Source organism: Oryzias melastigma, linkage group LG1 (assembly GCF_002922805.2).
Source record: "Oryzias melastigma strain HK-1 linkage group LG1, ASM292280v2, whole genome shotgun sequence".
In the NCBI taxonomy this organism is placed as follows: Eukaryota; Metazoa; Chordata; class Actinopteri; order Beloniformes; family Adrianichthyidae; genus Oryzias; species Oryzias melastigma.
The window spans coordinates 15,016,039-15,031,133 of NC_050512.1; the positions used below are offsets into that span (position 1 = coordinate 15,016,039).

General features: G+C 39.0%; 2 protein-coding genes across 3 annotated transcripts; one reads left to right on the forward strand and one right to left on the reverse strand.

Moving 5' to 3' along the window:
• Nucleotides 1–125: 125 nt before the first annotated feature.
• Nucleotides 126–9,624, forward strand: prmt9 (protein arginine methyltransferase 9). 2 transcript variants are annotated; one of them, XM_024259729.2, is made up of 13 exons: nt 126–280; nt 678–877; nt 1,589–1,737; nt 1,885–2,121; nt 2,259–2,426; nt 2,528–2,630; nt 3,300–3,409; nt 3,569–3,761; nt 3,970–4,153; nt 5,412–6,090; nt 6,164–6,317; nt 7,655–7,777; nt 8,694–9,624. In XM_024259729.2, exons 1-13 carry the CDS (start codon nt 265–267, stop codon nt 8,931–8,933), a joined length of 2,556 nt encoding a protein of 851 aa, XP_024115497.1. In that variant the 5' UTR covers nt 126–264; the 3' UTR covers nt 8,934–9,624. The 2 variants fall into 2 exon arrangements, with proteins under 2 accessions (XP_024115497.1, XP_024115498.1); XM_024259730.2 differs by having other exon boundaries at nt 217–543.
• On the reverse strand, nt 9,610–13,912 carry tmem184c (transmembrane protein 184C). The gene is made up of 10 exons (XM_024259732.2): nt 13,324–13,912; nt 12,961–13,091; nt 12,846–12,882; nt 12,549–12,754; nt 11,933–12,007; nt 11,740–11,833; nt 11,520–11,632; nt 10,754–10,853; nt 10,493–10,664; nt 9,610–10,401 (listed from the first exon to the last, which is right to left on the reverse strand). Exons 1-10 carry the CDS (start codon nt 13,438–13,440, stop codon nt 10,106–10,108), a joined length of 1,341 nt encoding a protein of 446 aa, XP_024115500.1. The 5' UTR covers nt 13,441–13,912; the 3' UTR covers nt 9,610–10,105.
• Nucleotides 13,913–15,095: the final 1,183 nt, after the last annotated feature.

The window sequence follows — 15,095 nt, forward strand, 5'->3', positions numbered from 1 at the left end:
TTAGTGTGTTGTACGTCATGAGAGGAAACCCCCAAAATGGTAACATTTGCGGTTAATTTTTAACCCTGAACAAATGCCAAAAAAGAAAGAAAGAAAGAAATATCAATCAATGTTTTTTAAACTTTCAATATCAGTATTTTAATAAACTATTAATACAATTTAAACAAATAGCCACGCGGAACCTTCATCTGAGATTGTTTTTTCCTCCGATCTCCCCGGCGGATGGACACTTACTTTGTTGTTCATACATCAGCACTGCACTAGATGCTCCTCGGAAGCAGTAAATATATGATTATTTTGTAAAATTGTAGTTTTCCCCCTTAATTTTTCTAGCTGCATCCTTCTAGTCATGAGACGACTTTTTGACGCACATTTAACCCGCAGTCCTAATTTAGAAGGATAGCATATAATGGCGTTGCTGTAGAAGAGAAGCTAACCGAGTGACTCGTAATGCTCACGCTTGCTTGTTGTCAAAACCAAAAGGAGCTTTTAACTTTAGAATACCATCTCTAGAGCTTCTACCCAATCTCGCGGATATAGCAAGTAAGCTAGCTTAATTATATGTTTAACATGTTGGGCTCTATTTATTTTTTGCACATGAGCAATACTGCTATAAGTTACATTATCATTCCACGTCACATTTATGAAGCCCTATACTTATTATGTTGTCGTTTCAGAAATGCCTAACACCAATGCTAGGCCAAAACACAGCAGAAGGACCCGGCGGCGACGCAGAGGAGATCCTGCCAGAGATGAGCTGGTCTCCAGCTCCCTACAGAGCGCCCAGCAGTGCCTGCTAAACCAGGATTATGGGACAGCATTTGTGCACTACCTCCTGGTCCTCAACCTTGCACCTGAGTTCAAGGACTTTGCACAGGTAATTTGTGGCCCCACTACTGTCACAACCGGTTTATGAGCATAAGTAAATACTAATACTGACACCTCACATTGAGGTAGTTTTTGTTGACAAGATATAACTGGATATTCAGGATGCTCCAGGCTAAAGATGAAGCTTTTCCTTTTTTAAATTTTACTATTATTATTTTATGTGTTTGGAGCATCAATTAATAAAAAGAGAAGTGCTTTATAATTACATTTTTTTTTAATATACTTTTGTATTAAAAAATTCAATTCATTTCAATTTATTAAAAAAAATCTGTTGTTGGATTAATATCCTCTTATAGATAGAGTTGACAGTAAGTGACCATACCAACAGTGGAAGAGGTGATCTTTTTATGATATTTGTATTTTTTTTTTTTTTTCTTCTTCGTCAAACAAACACACCCTTGTTTCAATTTGGGTCACGCGTCTTTTTGTAACCTGATATCAGGTGCAGTATGCAAAGTAGAACCATGCAGCAACTCTCTAGACCGAGGCTGCTATATCTTTGCAAATTCAAGCCTTTCTCTAGAAGACATCCACATTTTCTCACTTGCCTGTTCCTAATTGTTTTTCAAAGTAATAGTGCATCATGTGGAGCTGATCTTTAACTCAAATAACTGTTAGTTTAAAAAAAAACGTGCATTATTTTGCATTTGTCACTTTTTTACTCCTATAAAATCCAAATTCTGTTCCACTTCCTTTTCAGGAGTCCTTCAGGTTCACCCTTTTTAAATGGGCAGAGGAACTCGACTCCTTGGGTCGCATTCAGGAACTTTTTGACTGCTATGAGCAAGCTCTGGAAATTCTCCCTGCCGATGAGGTGATCCTAAACAGCATGGGTGAACACCTGTTCAGGTACTCTCAATCTAGCATTCTACTAATGTGTAGTAGCATGTTTTTTTTTTGGTTTTGTTTTTAAAGATTTGCACCTCATGGGTCGATAAATTCAATAATTTGACATAACCTTTTTGTGTATTTGGTGACTCTCTTTCCATCACATAGAATGGGATTCAGAGATGAAGCAGCAGGCTATTTCCACAAAGCCTTAAAGCTCAGACCGGAGTTTCCAGAAGCCAGAGAGAATTTTTACCGCGTCGCCAATTGGCTGGTGGAGCGTTGGCACTTCCTCATGCTTAACGACCACGGCAGGAACCAGAAATACCAACAGGCCATTCAGAAGGCTGTTCAGAGCGGATGCAGCACTGTACTTGATATAGGTACTGGCACTGGGATACTTGGGTGAGATATGTTCCAGAAGAATTTGGCTGTGTATTTAATTTGCAAGTCTTCATTCAATACATCTGTTGGTACTCAGTTAAAAAAAAAGAGAAAATATATGTATTTTCTGATCATTCTTTTTTTGTGTTTTCAACCAGAATGTGTGCCAAGCAAGCAGGAGCGGCCGAAGTTTACGCCTGTGAGCTGTCAAAGACCATGTATGAACTGGCCTGTGAGGTGGTGACAGCTAATGGGATGGATGGTGACATCAAGATCCTTCACAAGAAATCCTTGGAGATGGAAGTTCCTACCGACATTCCTCATAGGTTGTGTTCAAACAGTATGAATTTACTCAAGCTGCACAACAGTTTTTTCAAAACAATCTTGGATGGAATAAATCTATAAATGTAATTTGCTTCGTGCTCAGGGTGTCACTGGTGGTGACTGAGACAGTCGATGCGGGATTGTTTGGAGAGGGCATCATAGAGAGTCTCATTCATGCCTGGCATCACCTCCTCCTGCCCCCTAAGGTGACTTTAAATAACCAAAAAAGTCATATTTCCATTAGTTAACTCAATTTTTCCTATTTTACACATGTGTAGTGTTAAAGCATATTTTTGTGTCATTTGTGTCTTAAAATCCCCCTCCAATGAAAATCATGTTTTTTGAGTTTTTAACATGTATGTGTGGAAGTTTTCTTATGAAAGAGAGCAAATGTAATAAGAAATCATTTTGTTTTTGCATTTCCGAGTATTTCTCCTTTTAAATCGCTGTGAATCAAACTCAGGGGCGGAGCTGCTCAGCTCCAAAAGCCACGCCCCCTCAGAGGAAACTTTTGAAATAGAGTCTTCAGATCAACATGAAAAATAATTTTTTCAGACATTTACGTTGTGGGAATTTGGTTAAAACTTCATAATCATAATTGAAACACTACTGGGAATTTTTTTTTATTCAAAAATTGTCATGGGGACTTTAAACAACCAGGTTTCAGTAATTGTGAAAGAGTTCAATTCCTTTGTTTGGCTGCTCCGTTTAGATGTAATCCCGGTTATGGATGCACCTCCTTCTGTATCCTGAAACTACCCTCATGTCCTCCCTCACTACGTCCATGAACCTCATCTTTGGTCCTCCTTTAGCACTCTTTCTCATTAGCTCCAAGCTCCTTTTGATTATTAATATAGTGTTGTTTATTGTTCTAGTCAAATGAGAATACGTTTGGAGAACAGTCTGCCACAGGACGAGTCATCCCCGCTGGAGCCACTGTATTTGCTATGGCTGTGGAATGCCCCGAAATCCGCCGGCATCACAGGTACACTTGGATGGATCACATATACCAATTTCCACTGATGATCTCACATTTTTCCAGTTGTTCTAGCATGAGTGGAGAATCTGAAGTTCTCCTTCCTTTGAGGCGTTCGTATCATCTGTCTACAGGTCTTAGTAATACAGTCGTGTCTTTCTCATTTAGACTCTGTGTGACAGAAGTGGGCGGGCTGTCCATGGCTGCATGTGGAGAGATCCACAGTCCAGTGAGCTGCAGCTCAGAGCCGGAGGAGTCCATGGAGCCATACACCACAGAAAGACTGAGCAGGCTGCCTGGGGGGTACACCGCTCTCACAGAGCCTTTCACAGCTCTCACCATTGATTTCAACAATGTGCAGGTGAGCAAAAACGTCCCATAGCAGATCTTTCAATCTGATGATTCCAACTTTTTCTCACAGTAATAACCAGCTCATGACTTTTTTTTTCACTTTATGGAGATATTTCAAAGGTTTTAATTGGTTTGGTTTAAAGCCAGAAGATTTTATTCAGAATGTGCAACTAATGAACCATTTCCTGTCTGTGCTCTGCTGTATGTGAAACCTAAAGGAACTAGAAGGTCTGAGCTCCAGGGAGGTTCAGAGGATCCAGCTGCCTGTGACTCAGGGAGGAGAGCTGGACGCTCTGGCTGTGTGGTTCCAGCTGCATCTGGATGAGGAGAGCAGTCTGTCGACTGGACCTCAGGAAGACACCTGCTGGGAGCAAGCCATCTACCCAGTCCACAGCACCAAGTGTAAGATGCTAGCATGCTGGAAAAAAAGCGAATAGCTTTGATGCAGCCTTTCTTAATTTAAAGTTCCTGTTTTATATTTGTGCAACTAAAGTTTGAACAAAAACCTCAGTTTTGAAATCAGTGTTTGTTGGCTAAAATCCATCTGTGAGTTCTAAAGCTCCTTCTTTGCTGATAAAACACATTTTTGCATTTGCAGCCATCATAAAATATGGTTTATAGTGTCATTTCAGATTCTTTCTACTAGTTTTTTGTCTTTTCATTCTCAACTCTCTGCTCAAAGAAACACATGTGCCACCAAACCAGCCAATCACAGACAAGTGTGTTTGAGTGAACTTATCTTAAAAAAGAAAAAAAAAACAAATATATTGTGTTGCAAATCCAAAGAGAAAGAGATTTTGAAAGCACAGATGGGATTTTGGAAATATTTGTTTATTTTTTATTGCAACTTATAAAGTTTATATTTAAAACTGAGCGTTTCATTTGCAGTTTAGGAAATTTTGATTTGAAAACTGTGACTTTTGTTCTCAGGCAGAAATATAATTTTGTATTTTGAGCATTTTTTTTTTACATTGTGGCGTTTTTTGATTTTTGTTTTTAAAAAAATAAACACAATTTTTGTAAAATTACATATATATTTGCTACAATGCATTGATAAGTTGCTGGATTACGTAAGAGATTACTCTGTTTTATGGTTTAAACATAATTTCTCCTAAAAAAATTACTTCCACATTTGTGACTCACTGACTGGGTCAGCATGTGCACCCTGAGAGGCCATGACAGTCCTTAGTGTGCATTCAACTCCTTCAGGTCATAAGTATGTATCTTTCCTAAGTACCTTTGACGAGACGTTCACTGACAGGAAGACGAGAACAGATGTTGTTCCAGGAGAAATCCCATCCATGTCTGATCTCCTGAATCTATTAGATCTGACTTGATAGCTAGATTGCTCTCCTTTCCCGTCCTGTCATATTCCTGCTTTCTTTAATCCATATTTTTCTAGTGAGACGATTGATTTTGGTTATTTAGTTGACTGACCCACTTTAGATTTATATTTTTTATCAAGCTCTTGAAAGGTTTCTCTTTTCAAACATAATTGATGGAAATAGTCAAAACTGGAGCAAAATATTACCTTTATTTTGAAAGAACACTAGTTTTTTTGTTTTTTTTGTTTAGGTTTTTGAGGTTTTATAAAAAATCTCCCTTCGGATTTGTATGATGGGGATACTTTAAAGGTTATGTTTCTTTGTTGTGTCTACAGGTTTCGTGTTGAAGCCGGGCGACGAGCTGATCGTGGAAGTCTCCTGTCGAGACGCCTACCTGAGGCTCAGCGGCGTGGCTGTGCTCCGAGGAGGTCGCCACATCCATCTTGACAATAGTAGCAGCTGGCAGCCCTCTGAGAACCCCGTTCCAAACCCGAACCCAGAGGCTGAGCTCTGCAGCGCGTTAGCGTGTCTTCAGACCAATCAGAAGCAAAGCATAGACTCCTGCTTGCTGGAGTGTTCAGAGATGGCCCTCCTCAACAACACGGATTACCATCAGAGCTTCCGCAGTGCACTAGACAAGCTCATCTCCCGGCTCAAGGTCAGGCAGCACGGCGGGGTAGGGACTGCCGGCTTCCCGCCCGCCAGCGGTCTGCTGTATGTGCTGGATGTGTCGGAGGGCTTCTCTCTGCTCTCAGTCCTCGCCGCCAGCCAAGGTGGCGTGAAAGCCTTCAGCTCCGTGGAGAAGAGCAAGCAGCAGGACGTGCTGAAGAAGCTGGCGCACTCCAACGGGATCTCTGAGCAGCTCCTGGAGTTCTGGCTCAACCGGGTGGAGGACGAGCAGGGGATGCTGCAAAGGCCCTCAGGGGAGAAGCTGTGGAGCGCCATCATCCTCGACTGCGTGGAAACCTGCGGCCTCATCCGGCAAAAGCTAATGGAGAAGGCTTCTCTGGCCAGGTGGAGATCACATCTAAAGTTACAGGTCATGTTTCGATAGTTTTTCACGTTGTGGATTTATTATTCGTGGCAGGTGTCTGCTGGAAGAAGGAGGCCACATTTTCCCGGAGAGGATAGTCGTGCACGGCATGTTGGTGGAGTCTGACACCTTGTTGCGAGAAAGCGCCGTCCAGGGTCTGGAGCCAACTTTGGGGTTTAACATCGCTCCGTTTATCAACCAGTTTACTGTAAGTACTCCTGCCAGACCTACCGCAGAGCATGTTTACCTATATTTGTGATGCTCAAACCTCAAAAGTTCACAAAAATGGTTGTTGAATGTAACAGTTTCGAACAACAGTTTGGTACATAGATGTTTTCTGTCACACTGAAGGATTTGCAAAATCTCTGTGAATTCTTTTTCTTTACTTGGTCTGGAAATCGCTGTTTTTCTCCAGCCTGGTGGTGTTTGTGCTGATAATTCCGCAGAGCTCTCTCCTCAGGACAGCTGTTTGTCTCTAACAGATGCTATCCTCAAAGCTCTCAGCGGCGGGCACGTCCGAGCACACTGTTGCTGTCACACAGTTGTGCTTGGATGACAAAACCCACAGCTCGGCTTGAAGATATTCCTACCAGAATCCATCGATCACCCCAAACACAACTCTGTAGTCTACACAACTCTGGCAGCTGGGAGGACGGGGGGGTGTTATTTTGCCCTGCAGTAGGACACAGCGAACCCTTTCATGCTGCCAGTTTCTGTCTTCAGTCTGCTGCCCTGCTGCCCTGTCACATTTTCCAAAACACTGGGGTGGAGGATGCGTTGCTGAGCATTAATCTGAGACTAAGATTAAACAAAGACAAAATGTCCAGCCCATTTTTTTTTTAACTACACTGAAAGCCCAAAGTTACTCGTGCAGTCATACAGTCTAAGCATTTTTAAATGAAATATGCAATCAAAATATGTTCATATGAATCATTTACATCCGTAAATGTGTAGGTGTTCATCGCATCGTCTTAACGTGTTTTGTAGTTAAAAAAAGCATTTTTTTTGTAATAAAATATTGTAGTTTCAGACCACTGTAATATAAGGTGCAGCATCAAAAAACGGAGAATGACTGTCTTTTTTCATACACAGAGCCCACTGGATTATAGTGAAACTTAAGCAAAACAAATCAGTCATATAATGTGATATGACTGCTCCATCCAGAATGCTTAGAGGGGCTAAGAGGCAGACGACTGGTCAGAGGGGTTGATGGGAAATTTTTCTAGCAAACTGTGTTGTTTGGAGGTAGATTTTTTTTTTCTATGACGTCATTGCTATCATTGATCAGTTTTCTCCCCTAAGCATCAGAATGACCGTTTTGATTTGAGATCTCCTTTGAGTTAATGATACAGATAAGTTTGAAAAAGCTTTTTCAGATGGTTATATTTAAGATGTGAGAGACTGACGATTTCTTACATTAAGTACTTTATCATCTCATTTTATACTTTCATAATGTGTTCATGTTCTCTCGTGTTATTGTAAAAAAAGCTCAAATGAAGGTTTGTCCGATGCTTTTAGTCCTTAAGCATTTGGTGCTGCTTTCAGGTACCGGTTCACGTGTTTCTGGACTTCTCCACACTGGAGTGTCGACATCTGAGTGAGGCTGCAGAGCTCTTTGTTCTGAACCTCATGGATGCCAATTCCAACTATACCAACAGAGAAGTCAAGGTGAGTTTAAAAAAATATCACACTGGACTAGAAATTTCAAAAGAATTCATTCATTTGCAAATAGAATTCCAAAAGTTCCATTAGTGTTTTAGGTTGCCAGAACTTTCTCATAAATCTACAGCATCTATAGAAAAAAAATAAAAAGAAACTTTACTTTTTTTTTACTTTATACTTGACCCCACCCTCTTCCTAAGACTCAAAAGACCAAAAAAGCTAAGTCTGATGGTACCAGCAGTTCATCATTGGCATTTCTTTTCTATTATTTATGTGAGCAAAACCACTTAAGTCGTTAATATTTCATTTTTAAAGAATTTTTTTTTCTTCGTCAAAAGTCATATTTTTGAAAACTTGTAATGTAAACTGTCAACAGATACATCTTACTAGTATAGTAAATATCCTTTGAAAAAAATGAAAAAAACATGAAAGTAAGCAAATTTTGTTTATGTAGCATCTTTCCCTAATAAAAAAGTACAAACAAATAAAGTGAATAATACAGTGGGACAAAGATTATTGAACACTCACCAATTCTCCAAGTTGTCTCACTGTAAAACATGGATGAATGGGCCAAAATACCATCTAAATACCAAGTATTACAAAGTATTTAGGTGAAGTTTTGTCCAATAACCTATTTTTCTGAACTCATTCTTGGATTCTTTTTTGTTTTTAAATAACAGTCATTAATATCATTCTAAAAAAAAAAGAATCCAATCCATAAAATATTAACAAAAATAACAGTCACTAGTTTATAACTCAAAAATATTATGCAAGTGAGGAAAAAAAATGATGTTTTGATTGATCAGAAACTAGACTTGTATTCTATTTGACAGAAAAGCCTCAAATTGATGTTTTTTAGGTTTATTCATGTAATTTATCTGACATTCTCATGGTAACGTGAAACACAATCCTTCCCCCACAGGTTAAGGTCACGTCAGCGGGCAGAATAACGGCCGTTCCCTTCTGGTATCAGATCTATCTGGATCAGGAGATCAGCGTCAGCTCGCTGGGCCGGAACTCGCACTGGAAGCAGGCGGCTGTGGTCCTCCCGGAGCCTCTCCAGGTCCAGGCGGGAGACTGGGTCTGCCTTAATGTGAAGCTTCATAAAAGCACCATCTCCGTCATAGCCCATTTAGAAAACACATCTGTGTCGATGGAATAGTGTTCTAGTACTTTCTAGCTCATTTAAATTTCAGCTGTTTGTCTCCTATCTATGGAACATGTTAGTCGACTAAACATAGTCAGTTCTCCCTCTTCGGTGTAACCATGTTTTCCAGACACTCAAGTGTCCCAGAGTTATAGCAGTAACTATCTGCAGGATGTGACCTTTGCAGAATGTGTAACCAGTTTACTACTGTTAAAATCAACTCTAATGCTTCTGTTACACATATTCTAAGTACCTTTGTAAAGGCTTGTGCTGCATATTTGTATAAATGCAGCATAAATGTTCCTTTGGTTATGGATAGAGCTGTAAACCATTTATATCTTCTACATTTTTGCCAGTAAATGACTCTTCTAATTTAAGATAGGGGATGGATAGATTTTAAATAAACATTTACATATTTCAGTTTTTATTTTTTAAAAATGTATATCAGTGTTTCTGTATGCATGTCCATGAAACACACAATACTCAGAGCTAAATACTGAGCTTTAAAGAAAAACAATTCATTTGTTGTGGATGGATTAAATCTACAGCATATTTTTAAGAAGGCATCTGCGACAACAGAGATAAATCTGTACAAAGTAAAGCACTGACAGTAACTTACAAGAAGAATGTGCTGATTGTACCACGGATTTAAAAAATAACTTTAAATGCAAAAGAAATACAATCCACAGTATTACTGCTGATCCAAGTATTAGTCCACTTTCATGGTGTTATACTGATCTGCCCCACAGCTTAACCCAAGTCTGCTTCAGCTGCATTTACATTCAAAATACAACAGAAATGCATTTTAATTTGCTTTCACTGATGTTGATTTTAAGGTTCCACCCCCCAAAAATAAAACATTTAATGTAAAATGTGTTTGCAGAGTTGTCATGTTACATTTAAGGCTGAGACAAACAAGCTGGTTAAATTGTGTTCATTTCAGGATAAAGTAAAGCTTTAGAGCTGTACAAGCTTTTCCAAAAACACACAAGGACATTAAGAATGTAGTTCCATTACTGTCATAGACATTCCACAGAAGGGGGTCCTTTTTTTGGCTTGTCTGACGGTCTTTTTCAATCATTTTTTACAATACTTAATGTCTTTGGAAAAAACGTTGCTTCTTGAACATCCCTCAGCAAAGATCTAACTGGGACCTGCCCAGTTCAGTATTTTTACACCAGTAAAAGCTAAGTGATGACCATAAGATCTGCTTCAGCTGCTTCTTTGGTTAGGTCGGTCCTTTCTTCGTCAGCTCTAGGCTCAACCTCTTCCTCCCACTTGGCTGCGTTGAGGCCAGCAGGAGCTGACAGCGAGTGTGGAGCAGTTCTTCCCAGGCCCTGATAATGGCCTTTCGGGGAGTCGGGACTCGATGCAGCCTCGGTGATGGCATCCTGCGAGGCTGAAGAGAGAAGGCCGGATCGTTCCCCGTTGTTTTGCGCCTCACTAAAATAGGACTTCCTGGGACGACCCATAACTGTTCTCCCTGGGGACACGGAGACGAAAACACCACTCGAGTTTACTTGGGGTCAGAGAATCGCCTCAGAAAGAAAAGTGAAAGACCAGGAGGCACCTACCAACATTACGAACTTGCTCAGAAATGTCTGCTCTGACATCAGAGATGTCCCACATGGCCAAGAAGGAGTCGAAGCAGGAAACCTCCTCAGCTTCCTGGATGTAAGGTTTGTAGGTGAAGCTGAAGTGATGAGCAATGGCTGCCAGAAACATCTCCACACATATGATGAAGTCCTGGGAGATGCAGTAAAGAAGAGAGGTTTGAAAGTGATAAATAAAATCTCTGTTAACATGAAAGAAGACATTTTTCCATTATGTTTTACCTGTAAGCCGGTTGCCACCGCCTCCACACTCTGCCAGTCCCAAGTACGTTTCTCTGAAATAATTCCTACTTTGACCAGCAAGGCAATGAAAGCTGCTTGCCTAGGAGGAAAAAAAACAAACAAAAAAACTCAGTTTGCTCAACATGCATTTTGTTCTCCTTTTTTTGTTTTTTTAAAGACCAACTCTGATGAAAATTGTGTTTAGAACATATTCTTTTGGTATTTTTCTGAAAGCAGAGGACATTTATTAAGAAAATTAAGCTTAAAATTACATTTTTAAGTATTTCTTCATTTGAATGTTTGAATTAGGAACCAATGAAAAATATGGTGGCTGGGCCACAAGCTCCCTGCTCCACTTCCTTCTGATGCATCAACCTGCAGACAAATAGATCATTTTCTCTGGTTTCAAACTTTATGGCTGGATAGCTCCAATTTTATTCGCCATTTTTGTTGTATTGGTAACGTTAGTTTGGAGTTCCAAGGGGCTGTAAGCTAGTAGGGAAGAGTACACAGATGGATGATGGGAAATGAGGGCAGGCTTACTACATATTAACAGCCCCGCCACAAGTCAGAGGTGAATTTCTAATTAATTTCTACTGAAACTATGTCCTAGAAAATGAGACAGGTTTTCTGATTTTTGCCAAAAAAAAATAGCATAATCGTAATGAAAATAACACTAGGAATGTATTTAAAATAGCTCAAAAGATGATCGGAATGGGTCTTTAAATAATGTTTTTTCAAAATCTCCACAGAAGCTTAGATTTACCAGAAAGAGACGAACACCACCATTTTGACACACAGGAACTTCCCCACAGGTTTGATGGGCTTCAGCTCATCCTTCAGAGCTCTGTAGAACAGCACAAGGCAGTACATGGCAAACTAGGAAAACAGAAAAAAACAGAGATTTGAGTACAAAATAGGCACAATTTCATAAAAATAAATAAATAAAATAACTGTTAAAAATGCTCAGACTTCAGCAGAATTACCAGCTGTGACATATTGTTAATGATGACCAGGTACGTCCATGCATTTGCAGAACTGAAATTGCCCTCATCGTACACGTTGCACAGCTGACAGATTCTAAGATAAGGAAAAAAAACAGAAGCAACTGTAACAATGGATTAAAAAAAACAAAAGGTTTTAAAAGATAATTATAGAAGTGAAAATCAGATTACTTACAAAGCAATCACTGTTGTGACGGGCCTTACAACAGTGTACTGCAACACGCCGAGTTTACACCTCAACAGTAAAACCCTGCAGAGGAATGTTAGGGTTTCATTTTTGTTTTACCCAGATTTAAGTGTTTAAAAATCTTTTTTTAGCTCATTAACACTGTAATAGCTATGTTAAAGGGGTCTGAACAGCACAGTTTCATAAAATAAGTAAATACAGCTCAGGTGTTAATGGGCAAAGGATCATTAATGGGTAAACTAAACTCATTCCTAACATTTAGTAGAAAGCTATGGCAAATCTTTACTATCCACTAACAGAATAATCAAAACTGTTTTTCTGTAAAATTCTCCATGACTGAAATCTAGACCACAATGTTTTCTTTCACTACAAGGAGAAAATTGAATAAAATAGCATAAGTTCCTTTATTGATTAAATTACCCAGAAATCAGATGGGCTAATGTGATAAAGATGAAAAAAGTCCAAATTACAAGAAAAAATTAACTTAAAAAATTGCAGTCGATTCAGTAAAATATATATATATATATATATATATATATATATATATATATATATATATATTCGTAAAGGCTTTAAAATACATTTTATCCTGAAACAAACTCACTCTCCCATAGGCCATGGCGGGCAGCAGCAGAGAGGGGGCAGATGCTTCTGCTGCTCCTGGACTTCCAGCATCAACACCAAGCTGGGATACTGGTTCTCCAGGTAGTTCAGCAAGAACGTCATGAAGTTGTAGATGACGTATGCCTCATAGCACTCCCTGCATGTGTCCACGTAAATTGCTATGTCGGGGTATTTCAGGGCAATCCACTAAAAGAGAGAAGAGGTGAATATGGGACAATCAAGGCACAAACGGTTACTCTGTAACTGTATTTTTGGACTCAATCAATGCATAACTTACACTGTCCAAGCTGTAGATCGGCACCATCCACAAAATCCTAAAAAGGATCATATCAAAAACTATGAAGAATATTTTTAAGCTTTCCATCAAGCGATTTTGCGGTTTCCAAGGTTACCTGATGATGGGTTTCTGGAGCTCTGGCTGAGTGTAGTGCACCAGATGCTGGAGAATTCCCCACAAGGAAATGGGAATAGTCATGAGGACAAATATGCCAGCGATAAACCATGCCTTGATATGAGTTCCAACCTGCCATCAGAGAAAAAGTGAAGAAAATAAACCCTTTTTTAAAAAAGAAACTAATTGGATAACTGGGGGAAAGTAGAAAATCACGGATCAACAGGAAAAATGACATTCAGAATATACATTTCTAATATATTGTTCTATATTGGTTTGATGAGTAATGAGTATTTTAGTTACAATATGAACAAACCAATACTATTTTCAGTAACTGAATAAGGTCAACTTATCACATACTGACCCCTGACTTCTGTAGTTCCCAGATGCAAAACGGCAGGACGACTATTAGCAGTAGAATATATAACACCACGACCAATGGCCGGATCCATCTTCTCCAGTCTCCACAAGTACAAGGCATTTTTTAAATATAGCTTTTGACTTCCACTAAAATAACCTAGAGAACAGTTTAACCCAGCAGATCAGGGGAAAACACGGATCCAACGTTAACTTCGCATTGAGACACTTTGAGAAACCAAAAAACTCTAAATCCGTGTCAGAGTTTCCCTAAAGTTTACTGTTCATCGTTGAGGACAGCGGGGACAAATTAACAAGTCATGCGACTCTGGTTTTAGGACCGCTAAGAGTTAGCTTGTCGGCTGTTTCACAATGTAAACAAGCCAATAATCCGAAGCCGTAAACATGTTGAGAGTAAAAAAACACACACGCCAATAAAACTTAGCAATTCACATATTATTAGACTCACGACAGACTCTAAAAATATTAATATAACGCACTTTAGAGCAGGATAACGATAGCGGACAAAAGTTTCAGAACAAGTTAAATGTTAAGCGTTTCTTCCGGTGTTTCTCCCGACTGAAGTGCCGCCCAGATTCTAATTTTTGATTGGTCAAATTGTTGGTATCACCCAATGAGAAGATGGAGTCTTCTAGCAAGTTAGGTTGCATTCAATGACCGAGGACACTAAAGTATGGTTGCGTATCATTATTCTGTTTTTCACACGATGACATTATTTGGCCACTAGATGGCAATGTTTCTCAAGAATTCAAAAGTATCTGAATTTTGCATTTTTTTTTTACCTTAGTCCATTACATGCAGGTTTATTTAGAAGTATTAAAAACTACTGTCATTAGACAGCAACGATAAGAAAAGAAAGAAAAATAAGGCTTAATAATTTATAGTTCCTTCCCCTATTTTCTGTGTGTTTGTGCAATGGTTGAATTCCTCGTTAAAATTAGAAGGCCATCCTAAGATGACCTAGAGTACCAGTGACTGCTGAACTGTTGATTTATTTAAGTGTGTTTGGACAGAGCAATGGGAGAAACCCCAGCCTGTATTTCGACAGTGGAGTTCATCCCATAAGTAAATGTTTAAAGGTTTATAACAAGAATAAACTACTGTAGTAGTTGAAATACACAAATAAAAAGGACGAGTCCGGCTATTACAGGATGATTTATTGCCGTGCATTGTCTCATGCAGTGATCCCTACCAATAAAACTGTTCTCACCTCCTTTAAAACTACATCTAACACTCTTGTAGTGGTTAAGTGCAGTCATTCCTGGGTGGAACAGCTGCAGCTCATGCAGTCATGTGATTGACCTTTAACTTATAGGTTGTTAGTTCTCCTTCCATGTTGCATTCACATGGTAAAATGTGTCTCTTTTGCTGAATATGACCCAATATTCTGCTTTATGTCAATACAAAAAAGAAAAAGATATAGATGATTAACTTAATCACTAATAGCAATTTGTTTCATACAACATAGAAACACATCTAATATTAAAATAACTTAATTTAAATATTTTTCTGATTTTTCTGTATATTTTTGTTCCATGTTTTTTGTGTGAAAATGTGTTTTCCTGTAGGATGAAGCTTGCCACATTTCTTTTTTAAATCCCTTCTCCATTGTCCCAAAGACATTACTACTAGTTCCATAACAGATTGTTCATACATTTTGAATTAATCCTTTTGGCTTTTATGAATTAGAAATAGTCTTTGCCACAAGTCCTGGAAGACTGCATCATGGTGGGTAGCTTGGAGGGACTGCTATGTGAA